This window comes from Symphodus melops (genome assembly GCF_947650265.1).
Source record: "Symphodus melops genome assembly, chromosome: 2".
Lineage (NCBI taxonomy): Eukaryota > Metazoa > Chordata > Actinopteri > Labriformes > Labridae > Symphodus > Symphodus melops.
This window is the reverse complement of record NC_136692.1, coordinates 20727215-20750876: the sequence shown is the minus strand read 5'-3', so window position 1 is coordinate 20750876 and position 23662 is coordinate 20727215. Positions and strand designations below refer to the sequence as shown.

General features: G+C 41.1%; 1 protein-coding gene across 1 annotated transcript; it reads left to right on the top strand.

Moving 5' to 3' along the window:
* Positions 1-838: 838 nt before the first annotated feature.
* LOC306819821 (neuronal pentraxin-1-like) lies at positions 839-5396 on the top strand. The gene is made up of 5 exons (XM_079337392.1): positions 839-1366; positions 1749-1956; positions 2691-2932; positions 3289-3468; positions 4278-5396. Exons 1-5 carry the CDS (start codon positions 938-940, stop codon positions 4497-4499), a joined length of 1281 nt encoding a protein of 426 aa, XP_079193518.1. The 5' UTR covers positions 839-937; the 3' UTR covers positions 4500-5396.
* The last annotated feature ends 18266 nt before the right edge of the window (positions 5397-23662 follow it).

Here is a 23662-nt window from a genome sequence, read left to right as displayed (position 1 = left end):
GTTGGGAAACGACTACCATTTAAGGTGGACCGATAATTACGCCACACCATGCTGCTGCCACGCAACTATGAGGGGTTAAATGAAACCCAATTAGTCACGCGTCTACTACGGGAGACGATGGTGAGTGCTGAAATGTAGTAGTTTATCAGTGGCACGATCTATGACGTCATAGAATAGACTCAACACAGTTGTTAAGTATTTGCTGATATTCGTTAATATTGAGAAATAGTAATTGTTAGAATTTTTATCGGATCTTTAAGGCCATTGACCCATGTGAAGTAAGCCTTATTGGACAGAGCCAGGGAGCTGTTATTCAATCAGAACATAGGACTACATATGGCCTTATGTAAAAGGCCGAAATTATTTCACAGTCTAAATCAAAACTGCAACGTTAAGTTAGCTGTCCATTGAATACAATTTCACAACGTTATACATTTCAGAAAGAAACACGCAATTTTAGCCTTCTTCTACAAATGTTTATTCCCAAACATTTATCCAAAACCTATAAATACTCGTTATTTTCGTTGTGTGTATGTATCTATGTATAATCAGTTTCTAAAACACATTATTTGGAGACTATAACACTTTTTCTTGATTTACTTTATAAAAAGGGTGTGAATACTATAAGTCGTGACAATTTCTTCCTCTGTTGCGTGGTCAAGTATTATCAACGTCTGTTACTACTTTAGAAAGTGTAGGCGCGCTTTACTGTTGTAGAAAAGGAGCTGTGTAGGTGCCTCCCAAACAGCGAGGACGACCTTAAATAAGGGGCAGGACTCTGTACAGCAGAGCCCGCTGCCTCCCCTCAGTGATGCGGTGAATCTGCGCTGCGTTATGTCCGCTATATAAAGTGCTCACAGACGGCAGAGCTCACAGCTTCAGTGGACAGCTCCGTGGTGCTGAAACCTCACACACTTCACTCTCTGAGCCGCGGTGCATGACTGGAAGCATGGAAGGATTTTCGTGGAAACTTTTTCTACTTTCTTGCCTGGTTGTTTTGGGGAGCTCTGCGCAAGACTTCGGACAGACACAGTTTATTTGCACGTCGGTGCCCAAGGATATGGACTTGTGCACAGCCACGATGCAGAACAGCGGGCCGGCGGAGGACCTGAAGACTACGGTCATGCAGCTGCGAGAGACCGTGCTGCAGCAAAAGGAAACAATAATTAACCAAAAGGAGACAATTAAGGAACTTACGTCCAAGTTGAGCCGCTGCGAGAGCCAGAGCCTCCCGGCGGCGGGACCCGGGGGGAGACGGCCGGGGTCAAAGAACACGATGGGGGATGTATCCCGGGGCACAACAGACACTCTGGCCCAGCTGGGTCAGACTTTACAGACCCTGAAACAGAGACTGGAGAACCTAGAGGTAGGCAAGTAGAGGACAGCTGCACGGATCAGTTCAAAAGTTCATTAAATTAGCCTCCCGGGTTATAGATTTAGGCTTAAGCCTCTTATACACTGCTGAGTATTGGTCAGCTTTTCGCTGTGTCTTCTATTGAGGTACATGTGTTTAGTTCGATTCAATTTGTTTGTGAGAGTAAATCGTGATGTAAAGCAAACGACAGATTTTGTTACTGCTGTTAGAATAATGTGACGCGTTGAAAACAAACACACAACAGCATGGTTACTTGCTAGGACGATGCTCGAAGCTTCACACCGACTAAAAGGAATGTTTGTCAATGAGTTTATCAGTATCATCATCCGTATCCTGCTTTAACCCACTGTCTGTGTTCCTCTGTCCGCTGCAGCAGTACAGCCGAGGAAACAACACCGTGCAGGCGAACAGCCTAAAAGACCTGCTGCAAAACAAGATAGACGACATGGAGAAGCAGGTCCTATCCCGGGTTAATACGTTAGAGGAGACCAAACCGGGCGCGAGGAACGACACCGATCAGCGGAACAGAGTGGAGTCCACGCTCACCTCTCTGCACCACCGCATCACAGACCTGGAGAAAGGTGCGTTTGGATTTTCAGCCAAATGAGGGAAGGAGGCTCTACGTAAAATCTGTACAAGATTATGAGTTTACTGAATTTTTTTTTAAGATGAAATGCGTTTCAGTGTTCACAAGAACAAGAAAAAAAAGGGGGGGAAATTTCAGCAGCACTCACTTGGAAGCTTTTGGAATGCCGCAACCATCACGTTGCGCACAAATATGAGGGAGGAGAGGAAAGCTGCATTGCTTTGCATATCTCAAGACCTGTTTGCTCTTTTCCTCGCTCAGTCATTGCTTTTATGAGCTAAAACCTGCCTGTTTAACGCGCACACGAGACTCATGAGAGAGGAAAATATATCCGCAGAGGTCAGAGCCAAAGAAACTTTGCAGGTTGCCCTGGCGCCGCCTGCTTTCAAAGGCATTTCCAGCTTTCTTTTAACGAGTGCAAATGCAAGTGCGAGTGTTGTTTTTAACAGAGTAGGAAATGGAGTATACGGCCTCAGACATCAGAGAAAAAAACCCTTGCAGGAAACTGAAACAGAATCTCCAGCCAAGCATTTTTGACATTCATTTAAGCAGACGCATATATAAATCATAAATCTTACAAAGTTCATTATGAGTCCATACATGTTTAAGTATACTTGAGTTATGAGGGTTGACACCACAGTTATTCTCCTAATACTTGAGGAAAATGTTATTAGTACAAGCTACGTAATACAATGCCTCAATCTCAGTATATCATACATTCTTGTTTAGGTAAGGACACCAGACCAACGGACAAATTCCAGCTCACTTTTCCCCTGAGAACCAACTACATGTATGCCAAAGCCAAGAGGAGCCTTCCTGAGATGTACTCCTTCAGTGTGTGTCTGTGGATCAAGTCCAACGCATCGCCTGGGGTGGGGACGCCCTTCTCCTATGCTGTTCCAGGTCAGGCCAATGAGCTGGTGCTGATCGAGTGGGGCAACAACCCCATGGAGATTCTCATCAATGACAAGGTAACTTCAAAGTGATTAAGACTGTTAGCACACATGTCTTACCTTTGCATGGCTTTTACAAAAGTACTGCAATTACAAGTACTTTTTTTTCCAACATTCAGAATTTAATTGCAAAGGGTGCAAGAAGTCGGAGTACCTGACAATTTCTTAACTCGAAACCTGGAATTGGGAAAGAAAGGTGCTAAGATGAGGATCTGAAATACTTTTTTAAAGAATAACACATGTTATTGGGGTAAAGTTATTCTACTAGAGAAAGGAAAAAAGGTGTGAAAGTTCACTGACTCCTCCTCTGAAGAGTGAAAGAAAGACTGTTCACCAGAGAGAAAGACAAGTCTAATTTAAAATCTCTTCCGCAGGTGGCGAAGCTGCCGTTCCTCATCAATGACGGGAAATGGCATCACTTATGCATCACGTGGACCACCCGTGACGGGATGTGGGAAGCTTTCCAGGATGGAGTGATGCGGGGCAGTGGGGAGAATCTGGCACCATACCACCCCATCAAACCAGAGGGAGTGTTGGTCCTGGGACAAGAGCAGGTGGGGATTTTCATTTTCAGATTAGTGATTTTTAATTTCTGTACTTTCATCGCCTCACACATTTGGAAATAATCTTGACACAGTAATGCATTTAATTTTGATCAAAGATGAAAGGCTTGAATATTTATGGGATGAGATTGTAGAGACATTTGAAGAGGTAGTTAACTAAGGCTTTCAGATCACATTCATGTGTAATTTATCATCCCATCACTGGAATAACAGTCATTTATTAAACTGGCCTGAGTTTTGGCAGGGAGATATCATTTCAATGTACTAACAGAGAAAATATGATCTCTCACAGACAAAGATATACCCATTATGAAATTTACTTGCAACAATTATTGGATTAATTAACTAGCCTATGAAAAGAACATTCACTGAAAACTTTCCTATAAACATTTTTCAGTTAGTTTGAAAGGAAATGATCGTACTCATGGCGGTTCCATCTTATAAACCAAGACGATTTACAGCGTTGGACGGATCATGCGTTCAGTGAGGTCATTTGAAGAAATCATATTGGGAAATTGTCTGAAAATGTTCAGACTGACTGAATGAAGTTGAGAGTAATCTGCACATTTGTCTCAACTCAAGTAGCAGACCTGTTGAACAAGTCTTTTATAATCAAGGATGAATCCACCTGACATGTCACAAGTCATTGACTGGAGGTGCCTCACAACAAAATCTTGTCATCTAAATTCACAACACATGAAAACCCATGTTATTATTTGATCCTGTGATGTCCTCTCTTATTTAAGCTCTGACATACTTTTAGAATTTATTTAGTTATTTTTGTCTTCATTGCTTCACAGGACACGTTGGGAGGAGGCTTCGACGCGACACAAGCTTATGTTGGAGAGTTAGCAAACTTAAATATCTGGAATAGGAAACTTTCTATCGCAGAGATCTACAACTTAGCGACCTGCAACAGCAAAGCACAAGCTGGCAACGTCTTCTCCTGGACGGAGAGCAATATTGAAATATTTGGCGGAGCGACCAAATGGACATTTGAGCCCTGCCGTTCCCACAACTGAACTGCATAAAGAGAGGCCTCTCTGTATTTCTGAGCTTTTGTCGTTCTTGTCTTCATTTGACGTTTGTTAGAGACTATTTGACTTATTGGTAAGCTTCAATCTGGGATTTCTATCATTCTTAGGTATTTCTGTGCAAAACAACACTTTCCATCTTGAGGGAAAAATTGTCTTGGAAACCTCAGTGAGAAATTATTGTTATCTGGTTCTCCTTATATTTTTCTTGGATGTTCATTTGAAAGCACACTTAAGCTTTCGTTTGGCTTTCCTTGTCTTGGACTGGCAACTGGCAAGCTGCGCCTTATGTTCGGACAATTTACAATCCAAGGGAGGAATTACATAACCATTCCCGCCCCCTTCCCCTCCGGAGAGGAAGATTATGCTGCCCATCCAATTCTTGTCGGTATTTGGCTCTGTGAAATGATGTCTGACGCGGTACAGCTCCCTGCCACCACCTCACCTCCCCTCCCCACCAACACACACACACAAACACACACATCGCCCTCCTCCTCCTCCCACCCCTCCGGAACTTGCACTGTGACTGAAGAAAGAGATCGCCAGGAGAGGAGGGTACGTTGAAGGACACTGCAAAGTCAGACTGTGGTACAAGTCAATTTGTAATCGTTGTTTGCTTCAAGTGTTTCTGTAAGAATGTCGTAAACTTGCCAACATTGCTACAAAGCCTGGGTGCCTTGGGCTGGTACAAACATTCAGCACATTCAGTATGTTATAAGTTGCAATTTCAATGTTTCTTGGTTTCTGTTTTCTTTCCTGAGCTGGGTTGAGTTTCTTGTTTCTCTGGTAAATGTACTTTAATTACAGTTTGTTATCTGACATGATGTGTTTTGGCAGGTGTTTGTACTACTCTGTATTAGGAATGTTACAGTATTTGTATAGTAACAGCATGAATGACAGAGTGCTGTGGAAGCATTGTTGAAATCTGCTTTACTATCTTCTCTGGGTCTGGGTTTTTTACTGTATTGTTATATGCTCCAAGCATGGCAAAACTGAGAGATGAAGAATTTAATTTTTGTAATAAAATTGTGATACTTAATGTCACAGTGCATTCTTGTTTTTGGTCATGTGCATCACAAGGTGAGGTTAAGGTGGGAAAGAGAAAGTATCTCTGATCTTAAGGGACATTTTTACTTTGAGAAGAAGCAAATGGACAGATGTGTGAAACTCACAAAGTCAGTGAAGGTCACACAGAGACACAAAATGAAACTGTGAGCATGATTGTGCGCAGTGACTCTTTTCAAGCTGACTGCAGACACAACCCACTCATGGTTCTGTTGTTGCTGCCGTACCTGCATTAAAGGCAGCCAGGCTGTAAGTGGAGAAAAGTGCATCGTCACATCAGCCTTTCAATGACCTGGTTTAAGCAAGTGCAGCAGAATCTATAAAGGAAGGCACCTTAAGCCAGACTTTCATTATCGATGTACTGAGAAGACCTGTTGCTGTAGCATCAAACATTTGCATAAAAGAGATGTGACTGTTCACACTTCTTGCATTTCAATCAGACACTTAATCTTGTACTTGAACAAGTGGGGAAAGCAATGCATCAGAATAATACGATTTGTGAGATGAGCCATGTAGGAAAAGCTCAAAGTGTTATCTTTGTTTTCAAAATACTGTTTCCGACAATAAGGAAACTTTTGGATCCTAAATTCAATTTTGTTACATCATAAAATGTTATTTTTTTTTACTTCTCTTTAAGGTAGATTCCTTGATGTTCTAAATATAAACATTAACTATGGCCTCACAGAGCTATTATTACAAACTTTTCCAGCCCTTCTACTTCAGATGACACTCAGGAGTTTAGTTTAAGTTGAAATAGGTCAATTAGAATCTAACATTTAAAATGCTAGCGCTGAGATTTGAACTTCTGTCAGCGTATAGAACGAATCGTGTTAGTTTTTATCAGTTTTCATTCAGTTCATATGCGTCAAAGACGATAAAGCAAAGAAAGTGCACAAAATGAGTTCAGCAGGAAGGTAATAATGGCCCTGTAAGTGTGTTTAATTGTTTATACTGAACTTTACACTAACAAGTTAAAATAACAACAACGTTACTGCCATTATAGCACTATCTCCAATGAACGCCTTTTTTTTTTATCTCCAGCATTAATCTAACCCAAAGCTCCTTTTGTTGTTGTTGTTTAACTTCCAGTTACCACTACAGCTGCCACTGTAACAAACAAACAATTGAACAAATACATATGATTAAAGTGCACACCCTTCAAAAAACACGAGTTACATTCAGCAGAATTGTGAAATAGACTACTTCTGTTTTATACTCATCTAATTGGTTCAACCGCTTTGATGACTTAGACTTACTACTGGATCTTTTTAGAAGAAGTTATGCCTTCTACCAAACACGTTTTAGGTCTTTTATGCCCCATTCTCAAGCTTGATAAGAAAGTGGACATCATATGGTTAAGAAAGAATCTGCGTCACCTTAAGCTCTTAGGATGCACAGCAGAAAGCAGCGAGGGTCAGGAGTCTTTGACACGAAGGACAGGGTATTATCATACAAAGCAAAGGAATGTTGCAGCATTAAACACAGAAAACAAAGACACACACTCGCACACAAACAAAGACAGGGCACATTACTCTGTCCCATAGCCATGTTAGCAGATGGATCCTAAAACAGATTGGTTTATCAGCCAATTATAGAAAATATCAAAATGGTGTATGATGACAATAAATACAGCTTTCATTGTAGAAGAACATCCAACCATATTTAGGACATCAACAAGTGCATGCTGAAATCGTTTGAATGACAAGTAAACCATGGTTCATGAAGCTATAATAATAAACTCAACTGTTTCAATCAAAACTATTTTGTATAAGCACATATTAAGGTATCCAAACAAAAACTAGCAGAGCAGCAGGTTGTGTCACAATATGAGTGAAAACTGTCCTATGTTGTCGGGGGGTCATTTGACCCCACAGACATCACCCAGCAATGGGCACGCTGTCATAATCACCAGGCCTGCTTTCTACACTTATCTGATGCTCTGTCAGCATAATGCTGCTAAGCCCTGGGTGATGGAATATATTGCTCCGACACAATTGCATTTGAGCTCCAGACACACTATTTGTGCAGAGTCTAACATGCGCACAAACAGATTCAAGAGGCCCGAAGGATGATCATAAGCCTTGATTGTGTAAGACGCATAGATTAGGTACCCTCTTAGAAAACAAGAGTACCAGCAGTCATACATGACACCTGGTTTGAAGGATAAAACATGGTGTTGTAATGCAGACAGAAGAGCTACTGGGCCCACATGACAGAAGAACAGAACAGTTAGAGAAACCTCCAAAAGCTTGTAACAGCTTTTTAGTGTCACATCCCCGGGTTAAGTGTTTAGTTTATTTCTGTTTCTCTCATGTATCATGTCTTGTGCTACTTTGTTACTTACCCTGTGTCTCGTTTCAGGTCTGTTGGCTGCATGCCCTTCCCCCAGTGTATTCCACTCTGCTGATTACCTGATGTGTTTCACCTGTGTCTTGTTAACTCCACCCCCCTTTCAGTATATAGTGTCTGTGTTTCCCCTCACTCCTGGCCAGTTTGTCTTGTCTCTTTGAAGCAGTGTTACCAGCATTATTTCTGTTTAGCCTTCCTGTTCTGACCGAGTTAGTTTTTGACCGTGATTCCTGCCTCCCGTCCTTTGATACCTCTGCTGGATTGTTTGACTCCCGTGTACTGAACCCTGCCTGCATTAAACTGATTTTTGAAACTGCATTTGCCCTCGAGTCGTGCGTTTGGGTCTCCTCCTCTGTTCGGGATATTTAGGTGTACAGCACATTATATAATGTTTGCTGGGAGAGCACATATTCTAGGACATCTCCTCACCTGGCAATGTAAACAGATGCTATATTCATGTTGATGACAAAGAGGAGGTGTCCTACTTCATCTGTTTTTCAGACCTCATCTTATTTATTTTGGGAAAGTGAGAAAAAAACTAACAATCTGCAGGAAATGTACTTCTGCAAAGTCATGCTTGAAGCTAAATCCCAACATACAATCATAAATGTATCTTGTTATAATGCAAGTATATTAATGTTAATGTGTGGCAAGTATAAAGTTAACCATTCACAACCTAAGGTTATATGAGTGTGTGCTTTAAGCACACAAAAAAAAGTCACAGCTGGCTTATAGGCACATCTTCAGTAATTACTCATTACAAAAGAAAAACAAAGTTAAACACATTTCTATAAAGAGATAGTTATGAGTGAACAATTATTTTATTTAATTTGGGCAATTTTCATATACTCAGATTATCGAGGGAATTATCAAGACTTGACTCCACACAAGGAGACTCCTTAGACTCAGAGGACTTACGTTGATTAAAGTTTATACATCAGATGAATACTGCAGGAGACATGATTCAACATCACACTTGTGGTTCAGTGTCATGCTCAATCATAACGGCCACTTCCAAAGACTCTGCACATATTCAAATATATATTATTATTATCAGGGTCGTGCCACATTGACTCACCTCGACTGATCTATGACGTCAAAGAGCCTGGAGTGAACAACAAGTTCCTCCAAATATCCCTGCAGATATCAGGAAGAGCTGTTCACTCTCTCCAAGCTGTCCTTGGTGTCTCGACAAAGCTGAACTGTATCAGGTCTGACTGACATCAGGAACAGTGGATTAAAATTACACATTAACTAAGTTATTACAGAAATTCTGTGACACAAAGGTGTAGTGATTGTGGCAGATATCCCCTGGATGGAGTTGAGACAGACATCTGACATGTTCCCTGTAAGTGTTGGCCTTCACCAGGGCTGTCCCTTGTCTCTAATTTTGTTTGTGATCTTCATGGACAAAATCTCAAGGAACAGCTGGGGGGAAGAGGGTTTCCAGTTTGTGGATTTTAGAGTTTCATCTCTGCTTTTTGTGATGATGGCTCAAATGGCTTCTTCATGCTGGGACCTCCAAGCAAGCATTGGGTACAATGCGGCCGGGATGCGGGTCAGCACATTCAAGTCCGAGGACATGGCTCTCTGTTGGAAAACGGAGGACTCCAGTTCAGGAGGGAGTCTCTGCTTCAGGCGATGGAGGTCAAGTATCTCAGAGTCTAGTTCACGAGTAAGGGGAAAACGGATTGTGAGATTGACAGGCGGATTGGTGCGGCAGCCGCAGTATAGCAGGCGCTGTGTGGAACCGTCGTTGTGAAGAGGGAGCTGAGCAAGAAAAGGCAAGGCTCATGATTCACCAGATGATCTACAATCAAACCCTCACCTATGATCATGAGCTGAGGGAAGTGACAGAGAAAATGAGAGTGTTCATGAGAGCTCATCGGAAGGATTAAAAACCCTGGCCTGGGAATGCCTTGGGATCACCCAGGAGGAGCTGAAAAACATTGCTTCGGAGAGAGATGGATAATGATGGATGGATGGAGTCTAGACACTGGTAGAGGTGGTGAAGAAAGTATGCAGGAGGTGATGAGGAGTGGTCGCCTCAGGAGCTGGACATGGACACTGTAGAAATGTGACTAGGGTGGAGGGGGGTCGAAGAGATAAAATTAAAACAACAGGCTGACAGCAAAGGAAAGGAGAACAGATCCTAAAACAAGACAGCAGCAGGATGATTGGCCAACAGAGGTCGTGTTGGAATAGGTTTGGTTAAGTACAAGAGCTCAGCTGGTCACCTGAGCAGAAAGACAGAGGGAAAGGAAGAGAGGGAGTGACGTTTGAATGAGTCTGAAACAGTCTTCCTGCTTGAATTCATCATTTATTCATTTCAATCTGATGATTGTCCGATTAATTTAAAAAAGCTGTGGATTGTAGTCATTACAAATTTCCTTTTTTCCGTGCCAAGAACATCTTTCGCAAATTCACTGTTTAACCACCCAGTAGTTGTTGCATGTTCATAAAATGATCAGTAATCGTGAAGGAAGTCCATTACATCCCTTGAACTTTGCTAACATGGCTATAGACTGGACACATTTGGTATTCATACAATATGTGGTGTTTAAACGTTCTCAAATGTGAGGTACTTTACATCTTGCTGAGAATAAGAGAATCAACAACTCTGAGGTCTAATATGGATCTATCACTAGGAAATTGTTCACTGTTTCATTTCACATTCTTGTGAACGCTATGATGTGCACTATGTAGACTCATGTAGGAATTTTCACAGACATATTGTTCTCCATGATCTAAGACTGACATTTTACACTTGCAAGGAACAATAATGACTAAATTGTTCTGCTTCCAACTTTTGAATTGGTAAATTGCAGCTTAGTAACCTGAAAAACTTGATCTGCTTGCATGCTCGATTGACTTTTAGTTTTCTTAAAATATAAGTGATGTAACTTTAGGTAACACTAGACACAAGATAGCACACTGGCTCTTTATACTAAAAGTAACGTTTGACACATTAGTTTCAAGCAAGTTGAAAATTACAACACCATCTGCATAAATAAGCTGCCCATCCCTAAATCACCAAGATGGCAACCATCACAGAGGAGAAGTGTCCTGATTCCATACTTACCAGTTTGAGTCATATAGGATCACCATCAAGGTATACAATGCATTAAGCCACAGTCAAAGTCCAATTACTTCCTCAAAAGAAAGACAGGGCCTGTCTCCAGTGTTTATGCTATAAGGTATCCTCGTTCTGGCCTCATATCAAGAATAATGTCTCTGCAGAAACACTGAGGAAGTCTGTGACCCAACATATCTAACTGTTCTTCACGCTAGCTCCATATTATCTCAGCAGTTAGTAACTTAAATGATGTTTACTCTTGATGCTGTTGCACATAAACATAATGAGCCCTAGATGAAGGTAAACCACACTATGAATACAAAACAAAAACTATTCAAGAACCAGGCCTGGTTAGTGTTCAACAAATTCTAATTTAAATCAGAGATTACTTTCACTCAGAGTCCACAGAAGTGTTTTATCTGATTGATCCTTGTTTATTTTATTCCAGATGTACATCTGTCATAACAAAACAGAAAGAGCAAGCATTTTTAAAGATGAGCCCCTCTGAGCCGAGCCCACACAGACAGACAAGATTCATGGTGCTATGTTTTATCAGTTCCTCTGTGGCGGATGTTTTTTTTTTTTTTTTCTTTTTTCTTTTGGAGAGATTGAGTGGATAAAGACGTGACATCTCTGCTGACATCTCATTAATTCATAAGCTGTCCCAGGTGGCAGAGGCAAGACAGGAATAATGTTTCAGTTTAGAACTGCTGCAGCTTCTCTTGTTAACACTGAGGTTGACAAAGCAGCACCTTGTAATAAGAGGTTGGGGGTTGCCTTGCTCGACAAATACAACAATGGAGAGTGTGGTCACTTGAAAGAGTGTGTCCCTCTTCAAATATTAGCAAAATGCTGAGGACTTTGGACTATTCCCTGCCTGTTTATTTCTTGCCTCTGGAGTTGCTTCATGCAGAGCTCCAGAACTTTAAATGGGAAAAGAGATTTGTCTCACAGCAGATGCCTCAAAGTGAAGTGCCATTGCACGCGCTGTCTACAGAAAAGGGAGAAAGGAAAAAAGAACGAAAGAAAGAAAGCCTTCTCTTTTTTTCTACTCTCCTTATCTCTGTTCTCCTCCCATGGTGAGCACTCCCAGAGGCAGCAGGGAGTGAAACTTGTGGCATTTACTGATCAGCAGAAGCTTCCAGGAAGGATGCAGGGAGGATAATGAGGCTTCCTGGGCAGGCTGGGATCAAGGTGGATGTGGGCCATGACAGGAGGCTGCTGCACAGCTCAGGACTCACTGTGAGACTAAAACTCTCCACTAAATGAAGACCTGTCTAGGTCCATGCTCAAAGGATCAACTCCTTTTTTTAGCCACCTACTTTGAACAAGTGAGGTGTTATTTCCTCCCTCTACAGCCTGAATAGGCGTGTCTCAGTGGGCTTCACTGGCTGAAATAAGTAGCTGTTTACAAAACGGTCAGACAAAGACAAAGATTCTTCTTAAAATATCCCAAGAACATGATGTGAGATGCAAAAATAAAAGAAGTTTCCTGACTGTAGAAATGAACATGAAACACAAGTCAAGAAACTTTGCTTTGGTCCAAAAAACTGACAAAATAAGGCAAACAAAGTTCAACTTTAACAGCAACTGTGCAGAGAGTTTTAGAAACAGCGTATATATGCCTTTATAATCTGCAAGCAGACAGAGAGCGCAACTTTCAAATAATTAACCTCTTCGTAAGAGAAGACTTTAAACAACAAGCTAAACGGCTCACTGGAATCAAGTGTGGTCCCACTTTAGCAAGATTTGATTTGAAGGTTTGTATGCAGACAGCCCACAGACAAAGTCTGGTGACACACTACATCATCGTGTCAATCTTACCAAGTCTCTTAAATATTTTGTTTTCAATACACTCCACACCTGGAAGCTCTGCTCTCATATGCATACAGTCGGTACAAAAAGTATTCAGACCCCTTTAAATTGTTCACTATTTGTTTCATTGCAGCAATTTGCTAAAATAATAAAAAGTTTATTTTATTTCTCATTAATGTACATTCAGCACCCCATGTTTACAGGAAAAAAACAGAAATGTAGAAATATTTTGCAAATTTATTAAACTGAAATATCACATGGTCATAAGTATTCAGACCCATTGCTCAGTATTGAGTAGAAGCAGCCTTTTGCGCTTGTACAGCCATGAGTCTTCTTGGGAATGATGCAACAAGTTTTTCACACCTGGATTTGGGGATCCTCTGCCGTTCTGTTCTGTTCTCCAGGTTGGATGGTGAATGTTGGTGGACAGCCATTTTCAGGTCCCTCCAGAGATGCTAAATTGGGTTTAGGTCAGGGCTTTCTAAAGACACTCCTTTGTTATTTTAACTGTGTGCTTCAGGTCATTGTCTTGTTGGAAGGTGAACCTTCAGCTCAGTCTGAGATCCTGAGGACTCTGGAAGAGGTTTTCTTCCAGGGTATCTCTGTACTTGGCCGTATTAATCTTTCCTTCAATTGCAACAGTCGTCCTGTCCCTGCAGCTGAAAAACACCCCCATAGCATGATGCTGCCACCACCATGTTTCACTGTTGGGATTGTATTGGGCAGGTGATGAGCAGTGCCTGGTTTTCTCCACACATACCACTTAGAATTAACGCCAAAAAGTTCGAGCTCTATGTGGGCTTTCATGTCTTGCATTGAGGAGAGGCTTCTGTTGGCCACTCTGCCAGACAGTCCCGACTGGTGGAGGGCTGCAGTGAAAGTTGACTTTGTGGAACTTTCTCCTATCTCACTGCATCTCTGGCATTCATTCACAGTGATCTTTGGGTTGTTCTTTACCTCTCACTAAGGCTCTTCTCCATGATTGCTCAGTTTGGCTGGACGGCCAGGTCTAGGAAAACTTCTTCCATTTAAGGATTATGGAGGCCACTGTGCTCTTAGGAACCTTGAGTGCTGCAGCTGTGCCTTTCTACAATTCTGTCTCTGAGCTCCTCGGGCAGTTCCTTCAACCTCATGATTCTCATTTGCTCTGACATGCACTGTGAGCTGTTAGGTCTTATATAGACAGGTGTGTGCCTTTCCTAATCAAGTCCAATCAGTTTAGTTAAACACAGCTGGACTCCAATGAAGGAGCAGAACCATCTCAAGGAGGATCAGAAGAAATGGACAGCTTGTGAGTTAAATATGAGTGTCACAGCAAAGGGTCTGACGACTTATGACCATGTGATATTTTAGTTTTTCGTTTTTTTAATAAATTTGCCAAAATTTATATTTCTGGGGGTATTTTCTGTCAAAATGGGGTGTTGACTGTACGTTAATGGGAAATAAAATGAACTTTTTGGATTTTAGCAAATGGCTGCAATGAAACAAAGGCTCTGAATACTTTCCGTACCCACTGTATGTTTGGATTATCTTCTTGAGGAATTATAGGGCCACCAAAGCTTGATGTTCACAATTGTGACTTTTATTCTCATAAAGAAATGGTGAAGGGATCTTCCCTGCTCCATCAGAGGTGTAATACATGTTCAAATGTACATGTGCAGTGTTTAGCGCTGTTGCCTCAAAGCGAGGAGGCTCCTGGTTTGATCCTCCATAGACAGGGCCTCTCTGTGGAGTTTTCATAACACATACTCGTCAAGTTAATTGGTGACTCTTCATTGCCCTTCGGTTTGAATATGAGTGAGGCTGGTTGTCCATCTATATATATCAACCCTTTAATTGACAGGCGAACAGTCAATCAAAGGGTTGTATACCCTGACTCTCACTCAATGCAGCTGGAATCGGCTCCAGCCCCCTGTGACACTGAAGTGTTATGGTGCAGAAAAAGGATGGATAATGGATGTATTCAATTATTTGGAATAGTGTTTAATATCTTATGTAGGAGCACATTATAATAATGTTATTTATTCAGATGAGCAGGAAGCAGGCTCTGCATGTAGCTACATAAAGCTGTCATGATATGATATGAACTTAACTTAATTCAATTCAATTCAAAAAACTTTATTTGTGGCTGTTGGACAATTCAAAAGGCACACAGAGCAGTAAATGAATCAACTATACTAAAAATGTAACCAAAGATAAAGAGTCAACAAAAGAAGAAAGTGTCAAGATAATTGTTGGAACTGTTAAACTATTCATATCACTGCATGGTATTAAAAACACCTGCTTCAGGATATACAGTGTCAATGTTAGCATCACTGTATCACAAACAAGTCTGGACAACCCTGACAATTCAGACTGGTCTGTGTGATGCAGAAATCTTTTGAAGTTAGCGTTTGATCTGAAACCCTGCAGAGCTATAACCTCACTCTCCACAGATGGAAACCCTTGCCTGTGGCACCGGGGGGCTCTCAGGTGTTTCCTCCTTCTGTTGTAAAGAGTCTCCCCTGGGTGACTATACCGGTGTCCCCTCAGTCACTGGACCTCTGTGTATTATCTTTCTTTTAAATCAAAGAGGTCTCATTTTTCTTCTTTATTTTATATTTCATTTGAGCTAGGTTTAATTTTTAAGAGTTATATAGCATTCGTGGACATGTTGTGTTTCAGTCCAAGTGAAAAAGAAAAGAAAACCAACTTAAACAGCTCCAACTCTATTTGAAATCCCTCCATGCCACTTCCGATCTGCTTTGATTTATTAATGTGCCTAGCCTTAACCCACTGCCACCTACCCCTTGCTGAATTTTCAATGAAATATGTATGGCTGACGCATGACAACAGGATGTCAAAGAGGAACATGGAGAAATGCCTTTTGGAAGGTGAGGGGGCGGAGTCTTTGTGCCAACAGATCTGATCCCATTTGAAAGGTCGTCTCAGGTGAACGCCCCCACTGAAATCAGATCTGTGAGGGAGACAAAAGTGACAGATTCATCAGAGAGAGACTTAGTCGAAAAAAAACAACCCATAATGCATGGAAAGAATGAAGGTTTTAACATTAATGGTAGATAATCACAGCTTAAAAAAGCTACATAACTGAGTTGAAGTTGTAAAGGGAGTTAAAAATAACTCTTCTTGATTGGTTTCAAATAAATTATTTATAAACCGAAAAGAAATAAAAGGCCATTTTTAATAAGGAAAGACCTTACATTTACAAAAACAGTGTGATAATTACAGTGATCTTTTTTTATCATAATTTCTTGCATTGAGTCATCGTTACTTAGGAGGGGGAAATAAATAATTCTCTGTCAGGTATGGCAAGAAGCTTAGAAAAGTTGACAATATTTATTTTTTCATAAATATAGACAAGTCAATATTTGTATAAAGTTATAATTGAGCTCTCATGGTTACTTAGTAGGATATGTTATCAAGCAAAAAGTTGTATCTTACACACTTTACGTAATCAGTGGTATTAAAAGAGCTTGATTAGTGAAAATGAACACGTGAACAGTTTCAGTTGTCTCTGATGACGCTGTTGATGGTCCCTTCGTTGTTGTGTACTTTTAATACCCATTTCTCTTATTTTCTTGCTCCAGGCTGCTCTCATATTCCCTCCTCCTCCTCTTTCCCCTTTATCATCTTTATTTCTCTCATTCTAAACCCAACTAAGCAGGCGTAGGCTTTTTATTTCCCCCTCCTGCATGTTCACCCTCCCACATTCCCCACAAATTCTTTTCACTCCCGCTCATGTTTCTCTTTCTCTCTCTCTCTCTCTCTCTCTCTCTCTCTCTCTCTCTCTCTCTCTCTCTCTCTCTCTCTCTCTCTTCTTTTTCCTTCTCTCTGTGTCTCTCGGGAGCCAGTTACAGCCCATATCTCACAGAAACGGGCCATCCACCAGAGAAGGCCAGTGATTTCCATAACTGAGGGATGGGGTGGGGGGCTGAAAATGGTCTGCTGCATTGACAAAACCTACAAGAAAAAGGGTGTGGGCATGAAGATCAGAGGGAAGGGAAAGTTAAAAAAAAACAAAAAAACACAAAAGACAAAGAGACAAAAAAGAAAACGAGGTATCTGGAGACAAGTTGATCAAAAGGTACAAATGTGAGTCCGGGACTTGTTGTACAAAAAAAAGAGGGTTGGTGGAGTGATGGGATGATGTAACCTCCCAAAGGGGGTTAAGTACAGGGAGTGATCACATATTCAAGGTCAGCCACTTGAGCACTATAAAGTGTCCTCGGATGAGTTTGCAGCTTCATCCCGATTACAACTGCAGCTCTCCCTCGAGTTCGGAGGACTCTGATGGAAGGGCTTTTCGTGCGCTCAGGGCCCAGGAGGAGGGACGGGGATACTCAGGTGTCACAGGGAGAGGAAGAAAGGGGACGAGGGTGGAAGAGAGATCTGTAAATAAAGAAGATAGAGAGCGACAGATGAGGTGAATAGGAAAGATCCTGAAAAAGTAGAAGTGGAAAACAATGAGCGGGCATAAAAGAGAAAGGCAGCAGAGTTAGATGGACAAGAGATAGAGGATGAGAAGGAACAGGGAGAAAAGACAGCGAGGATGGGAAAATTAAAAGACAGTTTAAATGGAGCTAAGTGAGACAGATAAGAAACAGATGGATACAAGGAAAAGGGGTGAAACAGAGAGGGTGTGAAAGAGAAATAAATAAAATGGACTGAGGGAGATATGAGAGAGGTTATGAGAGGCAGAACAGAGTAGATGCTGCCACCAGGCACATATACAAACATGTATTTCCTCCCAAAAGCTGCCTTTCTTAGGAAACACCACAACCCCCCCCCCCCCCCCCCCCCCTTCTTGTCTATAGTTTTCCCTCCCTCCTTTCCTTACTTCACTGCTGCCCCCTCCATCTCTCTCTGTGTGCCTGAGCACCGCAATAGCAGTATGAATAATTGAACAAGCCTGAATCAGGATTGAGAATTTCTGTTGCGGTTGTGTCTGCTGGTGCAGCAGACATGCATGCAGGCAGGCAGACAGGCTTTCAAGACAAAAACAAAACGAAACAACACACAAATAGAATCTGAGACTTTGTTTGTTTCATTTTAAATGTGAGAAGACACAGGAACAGACTGGGCTGAGTAGTCTATGTTCACATCTCCCTTAGGACTTAAGTAGAGGAGAATATTCCACTACAGATGTTCTAAAGCCTTTCATAGCTTTGTATGACATTGAGCGGCACAGAGTCAGAGTGTGGGAGAAAGAGAAGAACAGTCGATGTTTTATTTGAATTACAGAGTTACCGAGTAGATTTCCACTGAAGGGGAATCTGTGCAGGATGGAATCACTCGGTTCTCCCAGCGGGACAGAAAGCACATGCCTGGGCACAAAAGTTGGCAATATAAAGCAGGAGATATGCATGTGTGTCCTATGTAAGGAAAGAATGCTGCAGTGAATATGTGGCTTGAGAGGGAGGGGAGGACAGTGAGCTGCAGCAGATTCGTATGCATACAGTCTCTGTGTGCGTGTCTCTTTCTGCAGACAGAAAACAGGGTACCTGCTTAAGCGCCTGTGAGATGGGGACCAGAAATAAAATGTGTGTTGGTGTGTATGAAAAAGCACAACGGTATGTCCACAGGGCTATTGTCAGGTCAGACCAGAGCCCCAGCTCCAGCAGTCATGTTCCCTCTGTGTGTATGAAGTTGTGTATATGCTCTAGTTACAGCCTAATTGGCCCAATTCTGCCATTCGGTGAGGCAAGTTGCCCGCCCCTCCATGTAACCTCCTGGGAGAGCAGGCACATAAGTGACATCAAAATCCCAAACATACTCTTTTGCACGGTAACGCATACCTGTCCATTCAACTCGCCTCCATCTGGGAAAATTATTTCTTGACACATTTTCAGAAACTAATACCTGCATACACTGGAAACTTGCTATTTGAGTTATGATTGTAGGTATCTTGTGATGATAAAAGCTTTATTAAAAATGATCACAGAGTGCTGGAGTCTTTGGTGGCTTTAAAGACATTTTAGTCTTTCAAACCTTGCCAAGACTTTACTCAGACTATACCTTTTTGCTTTTATCTCCATGCCAACAATATGTCCTGAGTGATAATGTTTGCTTTGCATATTGGTGTTTAGCATGCATAATGAGTATTAAAATTAATCCTCCTATTAAGTCTAGTACATTCATATTCCAATAGCTGCTATTTAATTCGAAGTACATTGCACTGCTGAAGTGGATTAAGGTCATCAGCCTTTAAAAAATAGTATAGGAAAGTTCAAAGTTTAAGTTAAAGATGACCCTCGAGGAACTGTTAAGGGACAAGCAAAGCAGTTCACATTGAGGGAAGAAATCCACATCTAATTCACATATTTCAGCAACCCATCCAACAGTTGTTGAAACACTTCAATGGAAACCATATACCATCTGCTCAGGACATTTGATTCATTTAAGCTCATGTCTATTACAAGGTGGAAATACGGAGCACAAACAGGACTGCTAAAACAAAGCAAAAGCACAAGACATGGTCAATACAGACGATATAACTTAAAGAACAGAAGGACATTCTTCAGAAAGACACCCAATTTACAAAGAAATAACTTTTGGCCTGATTGTAATAATAAAATAAATGTGTATAAAGTGTTCACAAAGTCCACACATGGCAACATGAAGAGGACATACAGGGATTACATAAACATTCAATCAGGGGATAGTTGGACCCAGGAGAGTTCTATCATGGGGGGCAGACACACAGGCAGGAAACACTCAAAGTAGAATTTAAAACAGAAGCTAGATGCATCCAAACTGCAAAGTGCCTACACAAACTGTCAATGAAGCTGGTAGAAGAGTCACATGTACTTACTCCTCCTGAGACCGACCAAAAACCTGAGTCCTTTACATTTCCCATAATGGCTTAATGATTTCCCTTAGCTTGACCCCTCCCTGCCAATAATAATAATAAAAATGTTTCAAACTTTATGCCCCCGTTTTTTTTTTAAGGCAAGTTAGAAATGTGGTTTGAAATGATGAGATACATTTCAATATTCTCACACAAGTCATGAGACTAAATCCAACTTTACAGCAACACAACCGCTGCAGATGTAACTAAACTAGACATTGTGTGTTTAAATGTTAATGCAGAGTCAGCAATTAAAATGATGCTGAATTTACTTGGCTAATTCACTAGCAAGCTCGAGATAGCAAATACCAGAAGAGCTTGCTCCCATTAGAGAGGCAGTGATGTTAACACATATTCTCATGGTAGTGACAAACACATTGCCTCTCATTAGCAGTGAAGATTGTTTAACTCACATGATTCATCTCTGCATCAAGCCTCACTGGCAAATATATTGTTTTGGGTATTGCTACTGCAGCAAAAAAAACATTACATAATGTAAAATATAAATAAGTTGGAATTACATAAGCAAGCAGAGAGAAGCTGCAACTTTTTCTTGGATCAGCGACGGGGGACTGAAGTTGGCGGATGATGGAGGAAAACAGACAGAGAGAAGGGAACCAAAGCGATGATTCAGCAACTGAGTGAACGCCAAACAGAAGCCATGTGCCTGCAAAACTCGAAATGACAAAACACTGAAAGATGACACTCTCAGTGCAAGCGGGATGAAAGTCCCGGGATCTCCTCAGATAATGCAGCTTTGTGCTGAGGACATCAGCGCAAGGATACAGAAGTGTAAGGAAAAAGAGAATGTACAACAAAATACATTTTAAGCATTTCTTACGCTCTCCGGCAGACATGCTGCAGCAATGTAACACACGTGTTTTAGGCTGAGAGAAGTACCACAAGAGAACATCAGTCTTGTGATGGGGCCGGAAATGGTTTTATGGTTTTACAATGTGGTCTGTGCGTCTCTTCAATGCTTCACAAATGACCCATAGTTTTTAAGAGGCTTCAGCGCTCAGTAATGGATGAGGGATTCTTTTTTGCATCTTTTTCGTTTCAAAGCATTTTACAGAAAACCCTATTCCCAAAATTCACAGAACATTAAAGTCAAATTTAAATCTGTCTCTTTAGGTCATAACCATAGACTGTAAAACAGGGGCAATATGTCCCTTCCTGTTGTACAAAAATGAAGCCAAAATACGGCTGTGACAGGCACTCAAATATTGTGCTTTTGAATCGAGAGTCTGTGCAGTATGGATCGGCTGGAAGAGCAACAGTATTGATGTCACGACACAATAAAACATACGTTTAACCTACCAACAAAATGCCAAAGATCCCTCAAGTTGACACATCCACAGCAGAACAGATTATTGTGGCGGTCTGAAACACAAGGTTATTACAGCGTTCACTTCATTTTCTCTAACCATTTATTTATTTATTATTATTAATACTTTAGCATTGCTGGAATAACCTTTGACCTGTCAACCACAGTGGACGCTACCCTCCTTCTCCACAATAACTCATAATAACCCAAGATTGGTTGCTATTGGGCTCATTAGCTCACAAGGGCTACGACAGGACAATCATAAATTGGTAACACTCAAATGTGATTTTAAAAGCTGAGTTTTAACGAGATTTGTCACGTTAACAGACTGCTGGTAAGCTATTTGTTAAAATGTTCGTTGTAGTTTTCTGTAGGGCTATCCAAAATCCTGCTGATTTTCAATATTTTTTATTTATGCTATTTAAAGTTCAATTACATTTTTGCTTAAAACAGGTGGCGTTTCTTAATGCACAGAAACAGAAATTATCCCTAGCAGCATCACAACAATTATGTGGTAAACAGTTGTTCATGAACAGAATTGTAAATCAAAGTAAGGGACATCCCAAAAATGTAACATAAATCCAGTCATGTTATCAAGTGCAAGGTTCCCTTGAACAGGACACAACCTCATGAACCAATGAATCCAAGGGTTAAGCCCAAACCCATTCCCTGTCTGTTACTCCCAGACCCCCTTACCAATTACTGCAGTGATGTCCCATAGAAAGACAACTTGAGCCCTATGCACACTGCCAAAATCCCCCGCCTTCCTTTAAGCACACACAGGTAGCTCACAGATTCATTAAAAATCTTGCCTCTGGTCTTGTCTCATGTGCAAGTCTCCAGGAAGGGACTTCTGAAAATCTCTTTTTTTGTCTATTCCCCTTGAGTGGGCGTAAAACTGACCTTTACATTAATGAACAAGCAATGGAGCCCCCTTTTAAAGAAGCTTAGTGCTCTATAATGGAGAAAAAGTGACATCCCTGATAAGCCTTATTCACAGTAGACCTTTACTTAATGCAGAAACAACAAATGTGTAATTTTATATTGATTATGACTGTACTTCATTTTTGGTGTGTCCGTTATAGGACCCTATTATAATAAAAAAAATACATACTCCTGCTGGAACCAAGCCCTCGTTGATGTGATTAGTTAGACCTGTGCCTTTCCTGCCAGGACAAGTCAAAATGTGTGCTGTGAAGAAAGGTCTGCTGAATCAAGGTTTATATATGAGAGGGATTGTTGCATTGATGAACCATGTACATGTTGCAGTCCTTATTGGAAGTAGTTGTGTGAGCTGTAATTACAGAAGCAAAGAAGAGGAGGAATTAGACTATTTGATTCTCTCATACAATAAATAATGAGTGCTCAACACATTTAACTTGCACCAATCCTTGATGCTGCTGTAGTCCTTAATATTTCATTAAAAGTCGAACAAACAAATAATGTGGAAAGGCAACCAGACAACATCCTTCAGATAGATTCCCCCAAATTCTGCACAGAGCATTAATAGAGTGTAACACAAAAATAATTTGTTATTGTGATGGGATGAGAGCTTCTCTTTTGAAGATACAATTAGCTTTTAATGGCAATGGTTACAGAGATCGATTTCCATTTTCTTCATACATAAAAACATGGGTTATAAAATGTTAGATTATCAATTTATTTTATGACTACCAGGCCTCCTGGTTCATGGTAACATGTCTCTCTCTCTGATGGGCCACCAGAGACTGATGCTGTGAACACTGAAATCAGAGCTGGAAAAAGCCAATTTGTTTAAATGGAAAACATGTTTCTTCTAACAATAAGGAAACGAGATGCAGCAGCAGCATCACTTGATGCATCACTTGATGCTGCCAAAACAATTTTGCGATGTTGAGCCTACTTAAACAGTAAAACAAATGATAGGCTGACAGTGATTGAGGAAAAAGTACAAGCATACGGAAAAAGCTCCTGTAGAGAAAGCCTGAGTTTTCAACTTGATTGATAATTCATGTTGATATGTCACCTGTGGGTTGGCCTCTAATGAGGGAAATGGCATTATATACAGAACAATAATTCAATTTGTGCAGCAGTTTGAAGTGACATTTTTAAAGGTGGCAAGATTATCCAATGATATTGATGACATGATTTGATTAAAATGTGCATAAAACTTGAAATAGGTGTGACTGAGTGACCGTTCGTGTGTGGGTTATTTAATCTGAAGAAGGTTAACAGCTTTTTTTTCGGGGAGAGGGGGGCTTTTGTGTGTTTATTGTAGAGATAGAACAGTGGATAGAGTCAGACATCAGGGAGAGAGAGAGTGGGGAATAACATGTGAAGAAGAAGCCACAGTTCAGATACGAACCTGGGCCACCCACTTGGAGGACCACAGCCCCCACATGTTCCAAATGCTGCGCCACCAGTGTCCCAGGTCAACGGCACATTAAAAGGCAAGTATGGAGATGAAGCTCTTCACCAAAACATAATTGCCTTTAAGGACTTTGTCAGGTTATTAAACTTCTCAACGGCTGCCAAGCGCAGCCCTAATGCACAGACACATATATGTTCACCTGTGTATGAGCCCAGTGCACTTTACGAATGCTCTTTAAATCTTGTTCAGCTGCAAACTGTGACAGTATGAGTCCCAGTTACACTGGAGCTGCTTCAGAAGGTAGACACAGACCAATATTCTG